Consider the following 23,753-nt stretch of genomic DNA (forward strand, 5'->3'; position numbering starts at 1 on the left):
CCGGGGCCTCCTACCAGTGGGACGTGCCTGAAACACCTCTAACAGGAGGTGCCCAGGAGGATCCTGATCAGATGCCCAAACCACCTCAACTGACCTCTTTCGACGTTTCGAAGGAGCAGCGGCTCTACTCTGAGCTCCCTCCGGATGTCCGAGCTCCTCCCTCTATCTCTAAGGCTGAGCCCAGCCACCCCACGGAGGAAGCGCATTTCGGCCGCTTGTATCCACAATCTCATTCTTTCGGTCACTACCCAGAGCTCATGACCATAGGTGAGGGTTGGGACGTAGATGGACCAGTAAATCCAAAGCTTTGCCTTCCGGCTCAGCTCCCTCTTCACCACAATGGTCTGGCACAGCACCTGCAACACTGCAGAAGCCGCACCAAACCGCAATCCATCTCACACTCCATTCTACCCTCACGCATGAACAAGACCCCGAGATACTTGAATTCCCCCCAGACCCCTCTGCAGAGGTCCAGGCTAAGCTCCCAGTGTCCTCATATCCTAACAATGCCCCTGCCCTGACCTGACCAACATCCAGCATCTTTTGGAAGAACTGACACACTGACTGCAAGACGGACCCGATCACCCAGCATCAGTGCATGACTTCACTCATGTTCTTGTGACTGAATGGGAGCAAATCCCCGCAAGCAGGTTGGGAAATCTTGTCGTAAGCCTTCCCAGAAGAGTGGAGGCTGTTATAGCAGCAGATCAATGCCATTGACTTAGAATGACATGTTTAATAATTACAGTACTCTACAAAGTTACACCACTAAAAGTTTGTGATGATGTTCATGTTTAGTTAGCATTATATCCTGTGTTCCTCTCATTGACCCACCAGTCAGTCTCAGCAGCACAACACAGAGGCACAGGCCGACCTGAGCTGCCTCATTAGTATGCAGTGTGTCCAGATAATGCCCCTCTGTGGTCTATAATAATGGCTCAGTGTTTCTGAGTGTGTGGACGTTGCCCTCTCATTCTGCTTTCGTAGGGGAAGTGACTGGATTACACGCTAATCCCATTATGATGCTGCTGCTGCAATGTGAGGGCCGGTTGGAGGGATTAGGAACCAAAGGCTCGAGCTTCAGGATGGGGATCAGCAACAAACTGGGCAACTGTAACCACTGACACCAGTACAGACACTAATGGCACATGTAAACAGGTCAGATGACACTGCTGCTGACCGACGAGGAAGGGCATATCTGGAGACACACTGACATGGTATGTATTATTTGTTGTTATGATTGATGTTTTTGTGGCTCTCGGCATCAGCAACAACCCAAGAAACAGTTGATGGATGGTGACGCACAGGAGGCTGCCAAGTTTGGCGTCAGCTTTAATGAGCAGTAAATTCACAATGTGTTACGGCAGGTTTTTGTATGGAGTCTGAAATGTGCCGAAAAGAAATGTAGACATTTACTGTGTGTGTTTAATAATACTCAGGTATGATAACAGTGATGAATTTAAGAAAACTAGTACAAACTGATGAAATAAGTTTGCATTTAAATGATGCATCAAAAAAGTCAAAGATAAAATAATAAAAATAAGTAAATGTTCCGCCTCTAATCCCTGAGGCCTGATCACACAGAAAGCAATTTGCCCATTGCATCCTCACACTAACCTTCCTGTGTAACCAATTTTTTGTTCACTGATTTCACAGTAATCAGTAGCTAGTAGCTAGCAGCTAGTAGCTAGTAGCTAGTAGTGAGACCCTAAAAAAGAGGGTGGGTCATGGGGAGTACCACTAGTTGGTCCAGGGGCTTCTCCTCAAAGATGGCTGTTTCCAGGCATATTTTAGGACGACTTGACAGCAGTTTGACAACCTGATGTCTATCATCAGTATAGCTCTGAGTATCCAGCAACTGCTACCACCAGTTTCTCTTCCATTGTTTACCAACTGTAAACTTGTTGTTATGACCACCACAGAAGGCCCGCCTCTCAAAACATCCGATTGGACAATGGGGCACTTTTCCGCTCTGAGTTGAAGTTTATTCAACTCGAGGAGTTCAGAAAATGCCAGGCGACTTGAGTGCTGAAACATGAGGTGTGTTGCACAACCCGGTCTCGCTCCGGGTTGAAATCCGGTGTCTGACGAAAAAAAGCTGTCCTTTAACGTCAGCATGATACATGGCTGGTTGCCATTCAAGTTTAACAGCGCTCGGCGGCATCAGGGGGAAATGCGGCAGAACAAGTACAAAAGTTAAGGCGCCGAAAGTCCAAGTAGGGCAGGTGAGAGCGCTGGTGAATGGGTCCAGCAATCACCAACTTTCACCAGGGGGGCTGGTATTTGCATCCCGTAAGATTCTAAAGCCAAACCCTGTTCTTTTTTGCCTAAACCCAACTACCTGCTTTTGTTGCCTAAATCCAACCTTGTGCTCTAGTTGTTGGAGAAAAAAAACCCCATCAATTTGTGGTGTTGTACCGAAGCAGTGCATTTATTTTGAAAGAGACTGTATGTAAATGGTAAANACCAGGGGGGCTGGTATTTGCATCCCGTAAGATTCTAAAGCCAAACCCTGTTCTTTTTTGCCTAAACCCAACTACCTGCTTTTGTTGCCTAAACCCAACTACCTGCTTTTGTTGCCTAAACCCAACCTTGTGCTCTAGTTGTTGGAGAAAAAAAAAACCCATCAATTTGTGGTGTTGTACCGACGCAGTGCATTTATTTTGAAAGAGACTGTATGTAAATGGTAAATTTCCTGTGAAAACAGAAGCGTATTTTGAAAGAAGACAACGCATGTAACAGGCAGAACTTGACGGTGTCCCAGAATGTCAACAACCAACGCACCCAGGGTACCTTTCATGACGGATCTATGACCAAAACACGATAGCAAAAAGCTGAATTCTCATTAAAAACAATTACAAAAAGGCGCCTCCAGCTGCTAAAACACTTTCTGTGTGATCGGGGACTTATTCTGTCTCTGAGTATGAACAAAATCATAAATTCACTGACTGAACGAATTAGGGAATAAGAGAGAAGGGAGCAACATAGGAAGGAAGGAAGGAGGGAGCAAGGAAGGCAACAACAAATGGAAACACATTGTTTACGTCTTTATGTCGACTGTCTGTCTTTACCATCACGCGTCACACAGAGGGAAACGTCTCTGCTGAGAAACCCAAAATTAAAGGTGTAAAATAAAACAAAAAAAATTAAATTAGGATAAAAACTAATTATTTCAAAAGCATTATAATCACTCCCTGTTTTTCTTGCTTTGGGCTGGTTTATTCCAACTTTAATTAAAAAACACAAAAAATGCTCATGAGCAGTTTTTGGGATTTCTGCAGACTGAACAGGGACATGAAAGGATAACTATTTTTATAAATTCTTTTCATTAAAGTAATATGGCACTTAAATCTTTTGCTGAATTAAACATTTTTCACTCAGAGAACTGACATCGTGAAATATTCATTCTCTTACAGGGGTCTGCTGAGCGAGCTGCTGCCGATAGTGTGCCACCTGTTTTGGAGAAATGACCGATGAGAGAATGATTAACCTGGCTGGCAGTGCTGATGTATGTGTGTTATTGTCAGTGGTTTCACTGTGTCTGTGTACATGACAGGAGGTGAAGGTCTGGATGAGGGACAGAGATCAGAGACAAGAGACAGTGACAGAGAGACAATGTTCAGGAGGACACTTAACACCATCTGTTGTCCTGCATTATTGCTGGTTTAAGAGGAAAGTCTTTTTTAACAGTCGTATTTCCAATTCAAAGGATATTACAAAAGTCTTTTTTGGCTCCCTTGGTCCAATGCAGCCAGCAGAGTAAGTGCTCATTAGAAGTACAGCAGCGGCACAACAGCTGCGACTATGTCAAGGTCTGAGGAAGCAGTCAGAGTCTGATACAGCTGGAGAAACAGACTACTGGAGAAGCAGGGGCAGGTTCAACAGAATTACCAGCAGTGGTGAATACAATCTGTACAGGCTGCAGGCTCTGCTGTGTCTTTATCCTCTACCTCCTCATCCTCTGCTCCAGCTGCAACTTCAGCTCCTGCAGCGAAAGAACATAATCAAATCTTCAACTCGTCCAGGGTCTGGCTCTTCCATAATCTGCGGCACTCTCAGGTAATGCATGAAAGTGGACTGTGAGTGTGTGTATGTGTGTGTGTGGTGTATAATACTGTATTCTCAGGCGACACAAGGACTTAAACTTTGAATTAATACAGTTATATCATTAGAGAGATGGATGTATTGGCTTGAAATATTCCTATTTAAATGATATCTGGCAAACAGCACTTGAGTTTTCTAATTAATATGAGACTACTAGCAGAGTTTCAAAAGAGCCAAATCATCTGCTGCAGCTGTATCGGTCCCAAACAAAGCATAATTTGGGGAGCAAATCAGAAAAACAAAATATTCTTACACCAAACACATCTTAAGCGAACCAGTAACTGATATGACTGAGCAAATGAAGGCTGTTAAATGACAAGCAATCTATGTTTCATCGTTGCAGTAGTGATTGATTTAACCAGTCAGTTTTTCATGATGTGTTGATGCTAATTTATCTTCTTTATGAGTAGTATTGGATTTGATTTGAAACATGTAGTTGTCGTATCACTGTTTGTTGAGATTGCTTTAGCTTAAAGTTAACTCAGTCCGTACCTGATGTCTGGACTTTTCCAGATGCAGGTAAAGCCGCCGTAACGTCATGTCTTCCACACTGTAATTATGAGCAGCCATGTAAAGACCTTTCACATTAACGCCCTGGTTGTAAATAGTAATTTTGAGTCAGAGATAACAGGGATTACTTACGGCTATAGTTTCTCCCTCTTGGCTCTTTTTAAAGTATCAACAAACCAGAGGCAAAATAGCCACTGGTTATAATTTGGATGTGACTAAGCACCACCTTTGCCGGCAGTTAAGATTTCATATCAACACCAATACAGCTGATTCAGCTCATTTAAAAGGAGCTATATATGTTATGCTGTTTGTATGTGATTTTGGTCGTCAACAAGCCGATACAGTTATCAATTAGATTATGCTAAAAGTAATTTGACTGTGTAATAGTTCACCCCCAAGTCCAAAATACACATTTTTTCCCGTACATGTAGTAGTAAATTTGAGGTGATACGCTCACTTTTTCATAAAAGGAAGACCATAGCATATTATCAACATGAAATGTTGATCCTTAATAAAATGATCACATAAATTGGTAAATGCTTGACAAACGTGTATAAACACATAGAAACTAACATACAATATCAAGTTAGTTTTTTTTTGTGATCAAATTTTTATTTAGTTTCTTTGCTAAGTATTAATAATAAATTCTACATACAAATTTTGCGTTTGTTGAAACAGCAGCTACTAAATTAGCCCAGCTTACAGTTAGCGAGCTACCAAAGCCAAAAACCAGTCGCTTGTTCAGGTTAGCTTATCTGTAGCTACTAAGTTAGCAGCAGCTGTAGCATGGCTAGGTGCGTTAGCCTCCCCCTCTGCACATTCATTGTGGCTGCTATAAGCACCACATAGTGATTTAGCGTTAGCTAGCTAACATGATTGCACAAGGATTCAAAATAGTTAGCCTATCGTTAATGTTGTGTACCGTACTTACATTTGTTTTTTATGAATAGGTTAATTTATCTTTGCTAATAATTTGTTGGATTTGTGTTTATGTGTATTTTTTAAAGAAAAAAAAGTTCAGTTAAATTAGCAAACAACAGAGTGCCCTAAGAATGAGTGCTAAAACCTGGAAATGAGTTAGCATTTTACCACTCACAGTTCCCAGGGGCCGGTTGCACCAACTGGTCTTAAGCCTGGTCTTAAGCTAAGTCGGTCGTAACTTGGCGTTCTAAGTCCGACCTAATAGTTACGCCGGTTGCACCAACAGGGCTTAAGCCTTCTTCTCACTAAGACCGGGCGTAAATCTTACACCTAGTCAAGAGCAGGTGTAAGGTCATTATCAAGCTGCGCTCATGCGCTCTAGAGCGCAGAGAGCGCAACTTGATTATGGCACGTCTCATCCACCGTCTGTATACGAGCGGGCATTTAGACGGGAGAGGGTAATTAGGGACAGAAGCAATTGGACATAGCCTATATAATGACGAGGAGCTGATTGAGAGGTTTCAATTCGGTAGGAGAGATCTGTTTGAACTTATTGAAGAGCTGTCACCGGATTTACAGTTTGTGTTGGGCTGCAACGCAGCACTACCACCAGCCTTCCCACCAGGCAGGGGAATCCTCCCCAAATACGTCAACAATGATGTCACTGTAAATTGAGGTTTTTGGGGAGGACCCCCGCCAGTTGGATGATTTTTTTTGGAGGAGATGTATTTTTTTGCCTTGTTGAGGAGATCTTTTCACTTCTTCCTCATGTCAGCCTCTGTATGAAGGCAGCCAGAGTCTGAACACGTACTGATGTGCCCCGTTATCTCTGCCCATACCGACTGTATTTTCTTATTTGTGATACGTCCCTGTGCTCGCTGTACAGCTTGATTCATTTTCTCATTTCAGTGTCGGTAAAGTTTTTCGTTGATCCTTCATGTTTTCTTCAAATCTTAAACTGTAAATAAACTGTCAACACAGATGAGAGGGGCTGTCAACTGTCAATTGTCATCTGTCAAGCACGCGGAGTCATTCAGTGGCGCGTCATTTAACGTCACCGCGCTCCTCTAGGCAGGCCGCGTGGGGCATTCCGGGGGCATTCACATGGACGTGCACAGCTAAAACCAGCGTAGACCAGGCGTAAGCCCTGTTGGTACAACCGGCGTAAGTCCACTCCTTAAGACTGGTCTTAACAAAGACCGTCTTAGGAGTTAAGACCAGGCGTAGTAAAGACCAGTTGGTGCAACCGGCGTAAGTCCACTCCTTAAGACTGGTCTTAACAAAGACCGTCTTAGGAGTTACGACCAGGCGTAGTAAAGACCAGTTGGTGCAACCGGCCCCTGGTCTTGAAGGCAATGAGTTTTTGAATGGTTTTGTGGTTCAATACCTGTGATTAACACAAGCTTAAAAGACTTTCAGGTTTTGTTCTACAAACACCCCTCTGTTGAATTTTGAAGCTTATATGTGTCTTAAAAAAGGCTGTCGCTAACAAGTTGCTAAATTAGCTTACAGAACGTCATTATGCCAAGCCACGCCAAACATGGCTTTGCCGTCTTGTGATGGTGATATTAAATCATGCAACTGTAGTGCAGTTTGTTTATATTGTTTAACATTAGCTTTTTACCTCTGGCGATTGCATTTAGGCTTCAATAATCACAACAGTGGTGCATATTTGTGAAGATTATCTTGCTGAACGAGACGTGTAAGTAGGCAACCATAAACGTTTGTTTGCCACAGAGCTCATTTTTTGGTAATAATCCAAAATCCAATGGAAAAATCCCATAGGCTTTTTGACACAGGAACCAGTGTGATGCTAACTAAGGGTCGCAGGCGCCCTGTTGAAGTGCCATGCTTTACATTGTTTGGTTAAGTGGAGGTAGTATAATGGAGTCTGTAATCAAGCCTTGGACTGCCAAGTCATATGGATCTATGTTGTTTACAGGGAAGGGTTTGTCCAAATACTATTGCATGACCATCATACACCATTCTTACAGATGGCGCCCTGTCCAAAAAATTGAACATGGCTTGATGTAAACTTCCCACTCTCTGTGGAAATGTAAATTTAGTATCCCATTAAGTGGGTGACAACTCACCTGACATTTAATTTGTCGTAATTTACTAATGCCACATTTATATCACACTCAATGGATGGTAGGAATAGAAGAGAAACACATTTGTATAGTATCCAAGTGTTCGGGTCACGGGACGTCTCAAGAGAAAATATAGTTGCAGGTTAAAAATACTGAGGATTGACAATATTAAATTTGGGTTTAATTGCCCTGAAGGACTGACTTTGGCTGACGATAGGCATCTATATTTGTTTGTCTAGTCATGACTTGGATGTTGAAACTCTGGAAGTCACAGAAACAGCAATATGACATGAACACATCTGCTACAGACAAATTATTGTTTGTTGGTTCCACAGGAGCTGATCTCATTGCGTCTGTTTATTCATCTCCTTTCTGTGTTTGTTTTTGGGTCTCCTCTATCACAGTTGTTGCCATGGCGTCAGCAGCTCTGGAGCTGATGGGCTTCTTCATGGGCCTGTTTGGGATGCTGGGCACCCTGGTCGCCACAGTGCTACCATACTGGCAGATTTCCGCCCACATCGGCTCCAACATTGTCACCGCCGTAGCCAACATGAGGGGCCTGTGGATGGAGTGCGTCTACCAGAGCACTGGGGCCTTCCAGTGTGAGACCTACAACTCCATGCTGGCCCTGCCCTCCGACCTGCAGGCCTCTCGGGCTCTCATGATCATCTCAGTTGTGCTGTCTGTCCTCGCCATTGCCTTGGCGGCCCTGGGAATGCAGTGCACTCTGTGCTTGGAGGGCTCAGGAACAGTTAAGAGTCGTGTAGCAGGCACAAGCGGTGGCTTATTCCTTGCGGCAGGCTTCCTGTCACTCATACCAGTGGCGTGGACCACACATGAGGTGGTCCAGACCTTCTACCGACCCACCGTACCTACCAGCATGAAGTTTGAGCTGGGGGAGTGTCTGTATGTTGGTCTGGCCTCTGCGCTCATCACCATGCTAGGTGGAGGGATGCTGTGTGTGTCATGCTGCGATGAGCAGAATGGCGGCCGCGGGAGACGGCACGGCGGAGGGTATCCATATCCAATGGGAGGTGGCGTGCCGGGCACAGGGGTACGGACAACCTCTCAGACCTACCACAACCCCACCATGCAGGTGGGGGGCATCAACGCAGCCAGCAGGGGGCAGACGCTGGTCCGCAATACCAGTCACAGCTCCCAGTCCAGTGTACATGGAGTCCAGGGAGCCAAGAAACCTACTGCGGCAGGATATGACATCACAGGATACGTCTGAGGTCACTGTCACTCCATCACACCTTTAAACGTGGCCTGCTGTTAACTTTCCTTTAATTACATATATTTATGTAGTGTATTTACTCGAATGTTGTCACTATATGCTCTACGGAGCAACGGGACAAATTAAATACACAACATGCAAACAAGTCCAGAACCTGGCTTGTCAGAGTGTGTCTGACGGCCTCTCTGCAATCTGTGGTCGGTCCTTTTTGTAAGCTTTTTTCAAAAGGTTGTTGAATAAAGTGGAATTGTGACATTTCATTGGAGGACAGTTTCAAATGCAGACTATGACAACCAAAAAACACGTTTAGACTGCAACTATTTCACCGTCTTTTCTTTGTAAATGTTTGATTGTCCTGTAGGATGTTGCACATTTCCATCACCCTGACAGCAACTCATCTGTTATGCAGAGAAGTCACATAAAGTTAAAACTACACACATATACACAGATGTGTTGAGAAGATTAAACGACCCTTTGATCGTCTTTTATCATTTTTATGAAGCATGGATGGCTCCGTCTGTGATAATGATGATTGACAATGCTTCAGCAACATTTGTGAAAAATGAAACACATTTGGGGGAGTTCACCGCGTCAGTGCCACATATTCCCATTTTCAAAAGTTTTTAAATCAAAAATCCATGACTAATGGTTTGGTGCCACATGGTGCCTGTTGACAAAGTACAAAAAAGTTTTAAATGGAGGGATACAGTTCTGCGCTTATATGCATTTAGAAGAATATTTACATATTACATCACAGAAATCTGCTGTTTTTTCTATATGTCGAGCCAACAAATACATAGGTTGTTTGTGCTGCATATTACATGCAGGAATTGACTGTTTTAAGAAAATATAAATAACAAATCAGCTTTAATACTGGTGTGTGAAAGCAAACGGAAACATATCATAAACTGATGATTTGGTCTCATAGATTTTTGGACGATTTAAATGTGTCAGTAACATCCTAGAAACATTTTGACTCTCAGCTGATTTTTGTTGTCATTATTTTGGACAGTCCAGTGTTGACCTAACCCTGATATTTCTATACACTTCTCACAGTACTGTATCACCTGAAACTCAGACACTGGACTTCCTACATTTAGTGCAAGCAAATCAAAATATAATTGTCTCCCTGATTACAATCCAGAATCAAACATTTTAATGCTGTTTTTATATAAATTAATATTGTGCCTTATTATCATAGTGTGAACATGTTACATGTATTTGGGTTGCAGTCTGAAATATGAATAATGTTTGCTGAGCGTGTCTTGGGCATTTATTTATACATATTATCAGAAGTTTGAGGATCACCTTTGTTTTTTTATAAAAAAAAACCTTTTTTGTTTGTTTGTTTTTACCAGTCTGAGGATCTACAGTATGCACCTGCGTACACATTCATACGGACTCATGGCGCAAAACGTGCGTCACTATGTTGAATACATCGCCAAAAACTGAAATTATTGTGGCATGGCTGATGTTTTCTGCTGATTATCAGGGATGTATTTACAGAACATAAAACAACTTTTGTCAACAACGCACCACAAAATCACATTTTTAATTGGAAATAAATGATAACTTTTGTTATTGTCATTTGTTGAATTTTTGTCCCCCAGAACACTATGGCACACCATGAATGCTTATGTATGTAGGTAGCTGCATTAAAAAGTGAGCCCCATAATTAAGAGTAGAACAGAGAATAGCCAATTTATGCACCGTATACTACATGTAGTTTTTCACACTTGCAAAGTATCAAACTGATGATTTTTGAGTGTGGTATTGATAGACACTATTGTCCCCAAAATACAATGTAGAAAGGCAACAGAGAAACTGCAGACAGACATTTATATAAATTACAATTTGGTGAGATAGCTGCAGGAATATCAGAAAAAAATAGAAAGTCTTTTCTTTAAATACCACTAATCCGACAGCCCCTTCTTAAGTGATTTTGATCATTATGATATGTAAACAACTTCTGTATTTGTTGTTGTTTAAGTGGTTTACTCATATATCGTTCTAAAGTGATGCTTTAGAACAGTTACACACTCAGTTACAACTCACCTATGAACGCTATTATAATCCACAGATCCATGTTATCCAGACTGAATCACAGTTTACACAGCTCCCATTTCATTTCTCGTACACTGGCAATAGTCCAGATGATCTAAATCTAGTGAAATATTTTGTCTAAACACATTATTACATTCATAGATTGCCACGAACCGCACGAAAAAAGCAACCAGGGGATCTCAAAATGGAGGCAAACTCCTGACCTTTTTATTGACACCTCACTTGAGCCAATAGGCGCTTCCAATGCTGTTAATGGCCTCCATAGCCAACCAGGGCTTGAGCTGAGGCAACCCATCTCCTGTATTTTTGAGGTATTTAAAGAGTCAGCGATTGGCCCACCTCACCCGAGGCTCATGGGTTTTGTAGTCAATGACACTCCAAATTTCCACAGCCGTTTTTTAACCCCTCATTGTCATCATAGGCTGTTATAAATGTACAGAAATGATAAACAAATGACTCCTACGTTGTCTTAAGAGGAAAACACATTCTTTCATTTCACTTTAAAGGTTTTCTAGAAGAGTTTTATATACAGTCATCAGAAATCCAGCACATTGTTTTATTCTCTTTAACTGAAAAGTGACTGGACAAAACCCCAGAAAAACAAGTTGAAAATCTTTAATTTTTTGTGATATTGTTAGTTACTTTGAATTTGGACTGTGTGAGGCTATTTGTTGTGGCTCCTTTGTGTTGTCCGGCTGATACCCCCCAGTTCTAGTCATCTGCTGCACCTTTTATTAAGAAAATATTCAGGCAAAGATTAAAAAAACAACTTTATTTCAGTGTGTTGAAACTTATGCAGCTCAATGACAGAAGCAGAAACTTCAGTGTTACCTTTCAAATGCACAAGTACAAGTATGTACATGTACTAAAAATGGAACAAGAACAGATCTCTGTTTATTTTGGGTCTGCCTTGGTTCGGGGGTTTTCGGTGAATTTAGGTGAATTTTACAGGATGCATGTGACATTTAGGTTTGTATTGTACAAAATGATTGCCCTCAGTATCTTTAAAACACAACTTATACGTGTGAACATACAGTGACTGGCACATGAAGGCTCTTTGATAGAGCTGTTGTTAATGAATAGAGTGTTGGTGTCAGATGTGAGTTTCTGCCGGTGTGTTTACAGTCCAGGATGGGGAAAAGATCACAGCCCTGAACTGAAGGCAAACAGAAGATCCACACAAACAAACCTAAACAAACAAAGCTGCTAGTTCAGTCCGATCAATTTGCAGTTTCAGTTTGATTGTGAGACCAAAATGCACATTTTCACTGGGTCACTTTAGAGTCACAAAACAGGAACATGTTTGAGATTCTTTACCTGAAAGGCTGATCTCAGTACATTAGGTGATAATTCCTCTTTCATCTATGTGGCACAGGTTCCACTTGAAACATGCAGATCCTAGGTCTGTGCAAACGTTGTATCGGGTCTGAGAGGACTTGGGAACAGTGACTATGCATTGCAGCACTCCATATACAGACATGCAACGCAGCCCGTGTTATCTTATGATAAATTAGAGACACCACATTTATTTAATTACTGTTAGATCTCTTAAAGTCTGCACAGTACTAGTGAACATGCCTATAGTGGAGGGATACTGTGGGTAAGGGTGCAGTTTTACAGAACAGTGAAGACCTCTAGTTCTGTTTGGAAATCATAAAATACTGCAGACCATGATCCCTGGCGGTCGAGCCCAAAGGGTAACTGGAATCAGGTCAGACGCTTAACTGGTTCAACCAACACACATTTGACCAAGAGAATACCTGCGATAAGTGGACTAAGGACACACACACACACACACACACATACACACTGGAACTGTGGGAAAGACAAACACAATCTCAACAAATACATACAGTCGATGATCCTGAGCATCTTTTGGCACAGATACAGTCTGTGCAGCTTGGACAAACTAGGTTAGACAAATAACGTTTACACCAAATGAAGCATGAGTAACTGCAGTAAATGGATATGACCGTGACATTAGGTTGAATATTAGGCCTTGTATTAATAACCGTTACAAAACTGCAAAATAATTGTCCACATAAAGGATGAGTATCACAATAGTTTATATAATCAACACAAGTAAGTAAAAACTGAAACCAGAATCAACAGTGTAACTGCATTGAGAATTTAACTGCTGCAGTTGTTCATTAACTGTCACACAAAACAAAATGCTTATGATCTGAGAACAGAGACAAAATCTCAGAGTAACTGAAGTCATGTAGACAAGATACTAGTTCAAGACAGCTGCTTTACCACGAAGACATTCCCTGTTGAGGCAGCAGTAGCTCAGTCCATAGGGACTTGGCTTGGGAACAGGAGGGTTGCCAGCTCAGATCCCTGTCCGGACCGGTAGAGATGCCAGTTCGCCCCCTGGGCACTGCTGAAGTGCCCCAGGGCATGGCACCAAAACCCCAGCTGCCCAGGGCACCTGTCCATGGGCAGCCACCTCACACTGACGTCTCTCCATTTAATGCATGTATAGGTCCTGTTTGTGCAGGTGTGTGTATTTTGGGTCTGTGTGTATATGACACCATCTATATATCTTCTTCTTCTTTTTCTTCTTAAAGGTAACAGATTACTGCTCAAATGAAGGTATAGATGCAAAAATCATCGTGACAAAAATTCTTAAACTTTGCCACCAAACATGAATATTCCACCAGTAAATGAAGGTAAGTCTCGGCAGTCATTGTAATATACATTTGGTGGGACTCATTCCCTCCAAGTATGCTCAAAATGTCCTCCTCAATATATTGATAAAAAAAATGTAAAGAAAAAAAATGCTGCCACTGAGGGTCACCAAAGTGGCGTCATTACTTTAAAACACTTTAGATTTGGTTTTTGGCCTTTCTGACATCACAAGCTCTGTAACTAAAACAATGCACTTCCTTCCTTTAATGGGTTACTGCCAAAAATCATAGAGATTGACATGTTGGGATTTTGAAGACCTTTCCACATCTCTGACTCCTGCTTCAGCAGCTTGTGATCCTGCAGCTCACACCAGGCAACTTCCATTAAGGCCTCATGGGGAGTTGCAGCGAGGTTTTTTTTTTTATTTTAAGGGGTGTATGAAAAATTTAAACATATATTTCAGCATTTTTCTAATTTCTGTGATGAACACTCAATGAAATTGTCATTTTTTTAAAGTTAATATTATTATTTAAGACAGTGGTTCTCAACTGGTGCATCCACAGGGTCCAGATTTCTCATCTGTGATGCGAAATTCACAGGAAATAATCTGCTCAAAATTCATTATAATCACTCATTGTACACAAACTTCCTCGGCTTTGGGGTAAATTGTACAGTATATTGTGTTGTTTCATTGTTATGCAGTCTATATAATTTGGAATATCCATAAAACTAAGTCAGCTGTCGTCCGGGGATTCAGTGACAGAAAAGGGGCTCCTTAATCATTTTGTTGTTTTCATGCCATCAGGGAAAACATTCAATAATCAGCATGAAAAAAACAGCAAAATGGGAGTGTATTAATATGAGAATATCTGTATATTTGAAGCAATTAAAAACACATGTAAACATTTTACAAATATTGTAGAGCTGATGCGGGCATAGCTTTAAAAGCCAATAAGCCTTGTGATAGTAATAGTATAAAACCTTCTAGTAGGTTTATATATAAACATATGTAAATATATGTATTAGTTGTATAAAACTGGTTCATTTCTTAACTAATTCATGTAGTTTTAGATGTGCCAATAGTGTCCCCTCCCTTGTGACAGGCATCTCTATGTCTCAGTAATGACTAATTTCCAGAACTTTGGGGACCTCTAGTGGCCGAAAGGAAAACTAACAGCTGCTTAATGTGGTCAACCTCCACACCATAAGTCTGGTTTACAAACTAATAAGGAACTAATTTAAAACGAATGCTTTTACAAACCTCATTTCCTTTATTTGTTCAGACATGTCATGTGTCCAAGATTACAACTCCTGTCATCCCTGCTAAATCTGAGAGTGGAATATAGAGTATGCTGTCATGCTGTGAGGTTGTGGGACCATTGTGAGAAAGCCTCAGTGTTCCCTCCTCTGGCAGCTTTTTTTAATGGATATTTGTGGGTGTGATCGCTAATGCTGGGCAGAATAGGATAATCATTACGAACACATCTAAAAGAAAAAAGCAAGATGAGCACTTGTATTTTCTTGTCTCTGGTCACCTGATGAATGTACAGCTATAGTTGTTGAATTTGTCTTCTGTTGGTGATGGGCACTTAGAGTACAGTAGGGTTATCAGAGCTTGTCCCCTGAAAACAGCAGCCTCCTGTGGCTGGAAACAGGGATGACGAGAGCAGTGAGAATATGCTCAAAGGCAGAGCTGAGAAGAGCAGCAGAGTCTGATGAGAACTCACCTTCAACACTGCATAGATCTATAGTTGTTTGATCCACTGTTAATGCAATAATATTGATTCGTACAGCTTTAAGATCCACAAGATCAAAAGATCATCACCTTGTGCCTGACTTTTGCAGAAGCAGTTGCCAGGCAACCACCAACCTGAGACTCCAGGAAGTTGCTCCTGGTTAAGAGAAACTCAGCCAAGTCACAAGAAGAAAATGTTTGCACTGTATGTTTCTGCAAAATATACGTATCATATCAACATTTCTGAAGTGACATAGCATGTGAGGGAATAGTGGATGGCGTGTCACTGAGGCAAGATGGCCGCCAAGCTGCAGACCACTGTTTGAGAGCAACAAACAACAAAAGGGGTTGTGATCTAGCAAATATGGGTGTTTCTTAGGGACTCATGGCTGTTTTTCTGGTGGCTTCAGCCCTCAGACCTGGGTGTTTTTTAGAGACCTGCCTCTGTGTTTTATGCAGCTTTTAATCCCCAAACATTGGTGTTTTTTAGGGACCTGTGACTGTTTTACCAGTAGCTTTTCAATGCACAGACGTGGGCATTTTTAAAGGACCCGTTATTGTGTTTCATGTGACTTTTTGGCCCCCAAACTTGGGTCTTTTTATGGACCCATGGCTGTTTTTCCACTGGCTTTTCAACCCCCAAATGTGGGTGTTGTTTGGGACCTGTGGCTGTTTTTCCAGCAGCTTTTCAGCCACCAAACATGGGCATTTTTAAGGACCTATCACTGTATTTCCTGCTGCTTTTAAGCTCCCAAATGTTTGTGTTTTTTAGGTAACTGTTGCTGTTTTTCCAGTGGGGAAAGTGCCACGAAAAACAGTTGTTTTTTTACAGAGACAATGCTGCATTTCTTGCCAGGATAGTGACATGAAAAGTGTTTTTTAATTTTTTTATGGAGACTTCCCTGCTTTCCCGGTGGGGATTTTGCCCCCAAAACTGGGTGTTTAAGCCTAAACCTAACCATGCACTAACCACAGCATTGTTTAAACGTAGGGTGTTAATGAATCTGCTGCATAATAACATGCAAAGTAATGTTTCCGTGTGTAGAAACGTACAACACCAACATTTTCTCTGGCGACTGCTGGAAATACTCTAACACATAATCAGTGGTGGTAGAAGTATTCAGATCTTTTACTTCAGTAAAAATAGCAATACTACACTGTAAAAAAAAGAAAGAAAAAAAAACTCTGATAAAAGTAAAAGTACTGCATTCAAAATTGCACTCAAGTAAAAGCATTAGCATCATAATGTACTTAAAGTACCAAAAGTAAAAGTATTCATTTTGAAGAATAGCCCATTTCAGATTGATATATATTATGTTACTGAATTATAATTGGTGATGCACTAATGTCACTTTAATGTTGCAGCTGGTAAAGGTGGGGATAATGTTAGTTACTTGATGGGTAGTGTAACCATAGGTGGATTACTGAATGGGCCTACAGGTCAAAGTCCCAGGGGGCCCTCAAAATGTCACTCAAATTAACATGTACCGATCAGGAAGAGACTCAAAATGACGACAAAGAGACACAAAGGAATGCAAAGAGAAATATAATAACTACAAAAAGATGCACAACGACCACAAAGAGACACAAAACGATCAAAAAAGACACAAAATTAACTCAGAGAAACACAAACAACAAAAAAGAGGCAAAACCACCACAAAGTCTGAGTGTCATGCCCCTGTGTAGAAGAGGTTGTGGGGTCTTTTGCATGTAGTCATCCAGTCATATATGTGAATGAATGGGTCAACATCTCCAGTGCAGCACTGATCCATAGGTCTCTATTTCGCGGTACAGCTGTCAAACTGGGTCCCTCCCAGTAGCAGACAAGCCGACCAATCCCAGTGTTTCCCAATGTGGACTCTCTGGGCCGACCAATCGCAACGTTTCAAATCGATCCGGAAAAGGCGAAGTGATCCATATAGACGGGTTTGACCCCACCCATAGTATCAGAGAAATATGAGAATGAATCGCCCACACGTTTTAAAGGGTTCACGTGCTGACCGTGGTCAGTGAATGTAAGCTGCTAAATTGACCCTGTCACTCCTCCATACACAGCATGTGTTTCAAAGATCTCAAATTTGCTTGGAAAGTGTCTGCAGTTTGTCTGTGTTCGATCTCACAGAACCCTGTGCTGAACTCCAATTAGAATTTTCGCTATTTAATATTTTCTTAATTATTACCGAATGTACAAAGTAGTATCTTGGGATGAAGGACTGTAATAGAGAACACTAGAAACCAGTTTTCAGTTCGGCGTAGTTATAATTTTTAAACAGCATTGCATTCGTGCAAAATGTTGACTTTTATAACTGGGACAACAGATGTTTTCCAATTGAGGATGCGCGGTCGAAGCCGGGTAAAGAACACAAGGAGGCCATTATAAATGTGGAGTGTTATGTCCAAATTAAAGTTGTTTTGTCGGTTTTGTTAAGCCGAATTAAAGAGTAGTAGCAGTGCTTAGACATAGCATTGAGTCATGCCTTGTGAGTCATGTATTTTGACTGATAAGCACACGCGAGGTAAAATCCCCACATTTCTAAACGGAGACCGCCACAGGGATGAACTAGACTGTAGTTGACTCTCATCTTTCCCCCAGGAGGCTCTGCTTCCCAGCCCCTTTGTTCAGTCTAGCCGGTGGGTTGAGTCAGAGGGAGGCTGTGCTAACCAAACATATCCACACCACTGTGGGGACACCGACAAGACTGAGAAGAGGCCGGGGAAAACAGCGAAGGTTACCCGGGGAGTCTGTTAACGGAGAGTCGGACAACGGAAAAGTTGTTTTTGAGTGTTGCTGATGCTGCGTTTCATTTCGGGAACAACCGTCAGGACCTGTGTGCTTCTATTCCGCTACTGAAACAGCCTTATATGTCGACTGTCTTCGCTCAATGGTGGCTGCTTTAGCTATCTTCCTGTGTAAAATATGAACCGGCAGGCTAACTGCTAACCATCCCCGGTGTGTTGCTGACACCGTGCAGTTGTTGCCATCATCCACGCTGACTCTCCCTTTCAGTTTCTGCTCAGCATCCATATTTGCATCCCAGGGAGTGGCAACCACTAATCCCCCGCTCCTGGCAAGAAGATTGAAAGTTGGCCGGTGGTCGGACACCCCCTCGGACGCTCTTATTTCACACAGAAAGGTGAGTATTTTCCTTTATTAATGTGTTTTCATGTCATTTTCTTTTCCCTGGGAGGGACCGGGGGGTGTAAGTGAAGGGCAGTCTGGACCACGTTGCCGCAGTCGCTACAACAATGGATCAAACTGGCGTTGTGTTACATTTTTGTGGAGGTGCGCATTATCATCCCAACCCTTTCATCCTGTTTTCACCAAAATCAGGTGTCGGCTGGAAAATGAATCCAGGCCCATTTGAAGAAAAGCCTAGGCTGTACAAAAGCCACAGCAGCCGACACTCCTGGGCCTTATTTTACACTTCAGTCATACCAAAACCATCTTTCTCGACAGGTTTAATAGGATTGATTGCACTAGAAATAAAAATGTATATCTTCTCATTAGCCAAATGATGGTAAATATTAATGAAAATGCTCAACAAGCCTGATATGTAATGCTTTCTTCCCTCATACACAGTGTTTAGTTTAAAGCCTAAACCAGATGTGTTGTTTATTGTAGGCTATAACAGCATTATATCTTCTTAATGGCTTTTGGGCCATGATTTGTAGGCCATGCTCCACTTGGGCACCGGCCTACATTGACTCCCAGTCATGTTGTTAAAATGATAAGTAAACCATGTAAGAATGTGTGAAGCAATGAGGTGTTATTAATAATGATAGATTTACTGTGACAAATGTAATCATAGTGACAAGTTGGGTTGCTAGGTGTTAAATAGGTCAGATAACCTGGATAAGACATGTGTAAAAATGGTCAAAAATAGACTTAAAGGTCCAGTGTGTAGGATTTAGGGGGATTTATTGTCAGAAATATAATGTCATAAGTATGTTTTCTTAACTGTATAATCACCGGAAGATAAGAATCATGGTGTTTTCGTTACCTTTTGGTTAGGTTTATATCTACATATGGAGCTGGTCATCATCCACAGAGTCCGCTATGTGTTCCCGACATGTTTCTACAGTAGCCCAGAACGGAAAAACCAAACACTGGCTCTAGATTGGCCCATTTGTGTTCTCGCCACCGTAGTTGCCCCTCCGCCATGAGCCGAACAGCATTGGAAAAACACAGATTTTAAGTGGTCAAATGCTTTATTCCGTGCTTTTATTGGTTTAAATCAGTGTAGCCGTCTGTTTTGGAGAGGAAGAGACTTCTCCGGATAATTCGGCTCCCGGTAAAAACCTCCTGAACATCTGGATCTTAAGTTATCACAGAAAAGAGATGAGCACACATTAGCAGGTGCTGAGCTAATGGCCATTCTGGCTTGAGCCGAACAGCATCGGAGAAACACTGATTTCCTTTATGTGAAACTGCTTTACTCTGTTTCTGTATTGGCTTAAATCACAGTGTCCGTTTCTTTTGGAAAGGAAGATACCTTTTCAGATAATTCAGCTCCCAGTAAAAAGCTCCTGAACATCTGGATCTTAAGTTATCACAGAAAAGAGATGAGCACACATCAGCAAGTGCTGGGCTAATGGCCCTTCTGGGATGAGCCAAACAGCATTGGAAAAACACAGATTTTTTGTGTTAAAATGCTTTATTCCGCATTTTTATCGGTTTAAATCAGTGTAACCGCCTGTTTTGGAGAGGGAGAGACCACTGCGGAAAATTGGGCTCCAGGTTAAAACCTCCTGAACATCTGGATCTTACGTTATCACAGAAAAAAGATGAGCACACATTAGCGAGTGCTGGGCTAGCGGCCCATCTGCAATAAGCAGAACAGCATTGGAGAAAACCTGATCGTTATTGTGAAACTGCTTTACTCAGTGTTTTTATTGGTTTAAATCACCGGGTCTGTTTGTTTTGGAGAGGAAGAGACTTCTCTGGATAATTCGGCTCCCGGTAAAAACCTCCTGAACATCTGGATCTTTGGTTATGAGAGAAAAAAGTTGAGCACAGATTAGCAGGTGCTGGGCTAGCGGCCTCTCTGCGAATGAGCTGAACAGCATCAGAGAAACACTGATTTGTAACACAAAACTGCCTTATTCTGTGTTTTTATCGGTTTAAATCACCCAGTTAAAACTGCCTGAACATCTGGGTCATGAGTTACCAGAGAAAAAAGGTGAGCACACATTATCAGGTACAAGACTAGCAGCCATTTAAAATGCAGAACAGCATTGTAGAAAATGTTTTTCACCGGTTTAAATCACCTGGTCCATTTGCTTTGGAGAGGACGAGACCGCTGTGGATAATTTAGCTCCTGGTAACAACAATGAACACTGAAGGAATTCTAACCAGGAGTTCATGCTTGGCACATGGAAGAAGTCTCAGCTGGTTGTGTCGGCAGTCTGCACACTGCTCCTTTAACAGAGGTGAAATAGAACTAGAATGAAGACACAGCTGAACTTAAAACACGTCAGCTTTGATCTGTAGGTGTGTCTCTGTGCGACCACAGGGTTTGGTTGTTCATTAATGAGATGCTCCAGCTGAGAGCTCCTTGCCCTGCTCAGCAGCGGTACTTACAGTTTTGGGATAGAGTCCATATCTCATTAATTTCTACCTTTAGGTTTGCTATAATGAGAAACACAAATGTGAATGTATTCATAGCCAGAAATAAGCACATAGTACTTTGATATCTTCCTGTCACTGTTAACAGTGACACCTCCTACATTATTGGTGTTAGTTGAGCATGGTATGGCGCAGTATTTCAGACTCCTAAATGTAAACAAATCCTATTATAATCCTTTGTTTTTTGTCATTATATTTGGGATTAAAGTACAAATGAAAACCAGAAATATGAATGAAACTGTAAAAACCACAGAGGACTAGACTGTCAATTTATGGCCTAGTGGGGACATTTCCTTTCCAGTTTCTTTCCTTTTAGAGATTTTAGAAGCCCGAAAAGTAAGAGGCACCAAGTATTTCACAAGAAAAAAAATGAAATAACTATTCAGAAAACTACACTTTTTTGTTTTTTCTTATTAAACGTGACCCCTCACCTTTATCCAGTGAGACCTCAGTGGGTCCTGACCCCCATGTTGCTGCCCAAAGCTGATACTTAGGGCAGCTGCACTAAACCACAAATCACTGCACATACCTGAAGTATGCACCAAACAGTCAAGTCATGATAAGACTGGGAATTTCACTAATGTTTGAAAACCTGTGGCGAAAGACCGTTGCGTTATTCTCCTGTACAAACAGCGACATGTTTGGGGTGACACATAAGCTTGCACTTGAAGCAAGCGTCTTTTAGATCGCTTATTTACCTGTTATTTCTCTGAACTGTCGCTGTAATTATGACTGCCCTATCCCAACAGCTAAACATGGAGAGCGACAGCCACCACTCCCACATCTAGTGCCTGATCCACAAGCCTTCATCACCCAGGGAGGAGCTCTCGCGTCCCGGCCGTCTCCCTGCTTCTGTAGAATGAACATGCTCAAGTCCAGTGGACTAAAAATCCCTGGCCGGGGGCCCAAGCATTCCAGCCCAGTGGGAAGGACCTCAGCGGGTGGAACCTCCAGCCCTGTAGTCCCTAAAGACAGTAAGTTAACTTCCTCCTTCTGACCCCGTGGAAAATATAAGGAGTTTCTTTCTTCCAGCTTTGCCTTCTCATCAGCGGAAGTGGCTTAGATCATTTATTTGTGTTAATGACTCACAAGAGCACAGCTGCATTAGTTTATGCACACAGAAGCTGTTTTCTTTAACTTCATCTTCCAGTGTATTTATAAAGATCTTCAACGCAACTATTTTCTCGTTGGCGTTCAGCAGTTTGAGAGGGTGCCATTTAAAGTAATGTATATTTAGATATGTGTGTATATATTCAGCCAGAGAGACTTTCAGACTTTGAAGAGAGTTTGAATGACATGCTTCTCTCTGGTCATTTCATACTTGGTGGTTTTAATGCAGCTTTTCTGTTGTGTAGTGATTCTTTTTTTAAAGCTGCTCTAATCATTTTTAGTACTTTAAAAACTGATTTAATTGTAGTGACAAACCCACAGTGAGTATCACGTGACTCTGCAGTTCCCCTCTGCTCTATGGGGCGTTTATGTGTCTTTCACTTAATTGTATCAAACAGTAGACACGTAGTTAGTAACTAGCTGCTGAACATAGTTTTGGCCTTACATTGGTTGGAAAGATGACTCCAAATAAATGCTAATGTTGCTCTCTGTCTGCTGGATGTGTAAGGGCTGGGACGTTACGTTTGTCACCTCCTGGAAAACGGGAGATCACAAATGTGTTACGTTTGTAAAAAACACACTTTATTTTTAAGTACAGTGAATTTTCAGCACAGAGCTTTTATTTTGAAGTGTAGTTTCCTGCCATAGAGTGAGTGAGTAACAGACAGCTACTTAACAGAGACAGCAAACTAGCTACAACATGGCCAAACGCAAGTATGATGCTGAATATATTAAACAGTGTGGACCTTGAACTGATGACTAAGGAGAAATCTGGATCCCGTGGCTGCACCAGTTGGGAACCACTGGTCTAAACGCCCATAACTAGCACTGTATCATAGCCTACTTACCAGTAATCTTGAGTTCAGCGCTGATCTTCTTCCGGTTGTTTTTTATCTCCATATTAATCAAAGACTGAGGGTGTGTTCCAGACCGCATACTCTTTATTTTTACTTTTAGTAGGTACCGCAGCTGCCTTTAAAGAGTGTATACTGTTGTGTGCAGTATACTACTACTACTTGTTCATAATGTTACACCCTGTCTTACTATATCCGTTACCATGGAGATAAACCAAAATGCGTTCACTGAGCTTGCCAGAGACGGGGGGGCAACCCAATTCTAATGTTGTTATTTTGCAAGAAGTAATAACTACAGACATAGTAGATTCAAACATATTATATTCACGATAGTAAAATTACACCGGCTATATCATTCTCTGTCATTGTGATTTGATACTCGTGATTTTTTTTATTCAATTAAACAATTAATATTTCTGTTATTACTAATCAACTGGTCATCAGTCACCTGAATATGCTGTCATCCATATCTTTCGCTGCAGAGGATTGTGGGTCAGAATAGCCAGAAAAGTGTGCTGGTTTGCATACTGCTAAATCCGACCGGATGTAGTAGAACATCCTGGTATTTTTTTACTGCGTTTGACATACTATGTAGTGACACATACTTAATCTTTTTCTGACATACTATATAGCAGTGGTTCCCAACTGGTGGGTCACGGTCCAAAAATGGGTTGCAGGTCCATCCTGAAAGGGCCGTTAATGAGTTGTGAACGTGTCACGTTTGTAAAAAACACTTTATTTTGAAGTACAGTGAATTTTCAGCACAGAGCTTTTATCTTGAAGTGCTGTTTCCTGCTGTAGAGTGAATGACTAACTGACAGCTACTTAACAGAGACAGCAAACTAGCTGGATGACATGGCCAAACACAAGT

General features: G+C 41.7%; 2 protein-coding genes across 3 annotated transcripts in view; both read left to right on the forward strand.

Moving 5' to 3' along the window:
* Positions 1-1,011: 1,011 nt before the first annotated feature.
* Positions 1,012-10,449, forward strand: cldn2 (claudin 2). Its single transcript, XM_050038908.1, has 3 exons — positions 1,012-1,217; positions 3,417-4,059; positions 8,030-10,449. The coding sequence occupies exon 3, from the start codon at positions 8,038-8,040 to the stop codon at positions 8,857-8,859; it is 822 nt and encodes a 273-aa protein (XP_049894865.1). The 5' UTR covers positions 1,012-1,217; positions 3,417-4,059; positions 8,030-8,037; the 3' UTR covers positions 8,860-10,449.
* A 7,429-nt stretch (positions 10,450-17,878) lies between these two features.
* The window catches only part of clip2 (CAP-GLY domain containing linker protein 2), a 58,235-nt gene continuing 52,360 nt past the window's right edge, over positions 17,879-23,753 (forward strand). Inside the window, exons 1-2 of one of the 2 annotated variants that reach the window (XM_050038708.1) lie at positions 17,879-18,426; positions 21,668-21,892. In XM_050038708.1, coding sequence (XP_049894665.1) covers positions 21,778-21,892 — 115 coding nt within the window. In that variant the 5' untranslated portion in view covers positions 17,879-18,426; positions 21,668-21,777. The remainder of the gene's footprint in view (positions 18,427-21,667; positions 21,893-23,753) is intronic. The other variant, XM_050038719.1, reaches the window with a different exon arrangement.

Source organism: Epinephelus moara, chromosome 3 (assembly GCF_006386435.1).
Source record: "Epinephelus moara isolate mb chromosome 3, YSFRI_EMoa_1.0, whole genome shotgun sequence".
Lineage (NCBI taxonomy): Eukaryota > Metazoa > Chordata > Actinopteri > Perciformes > Serranidae > Epinephelus > Epinephelus moara.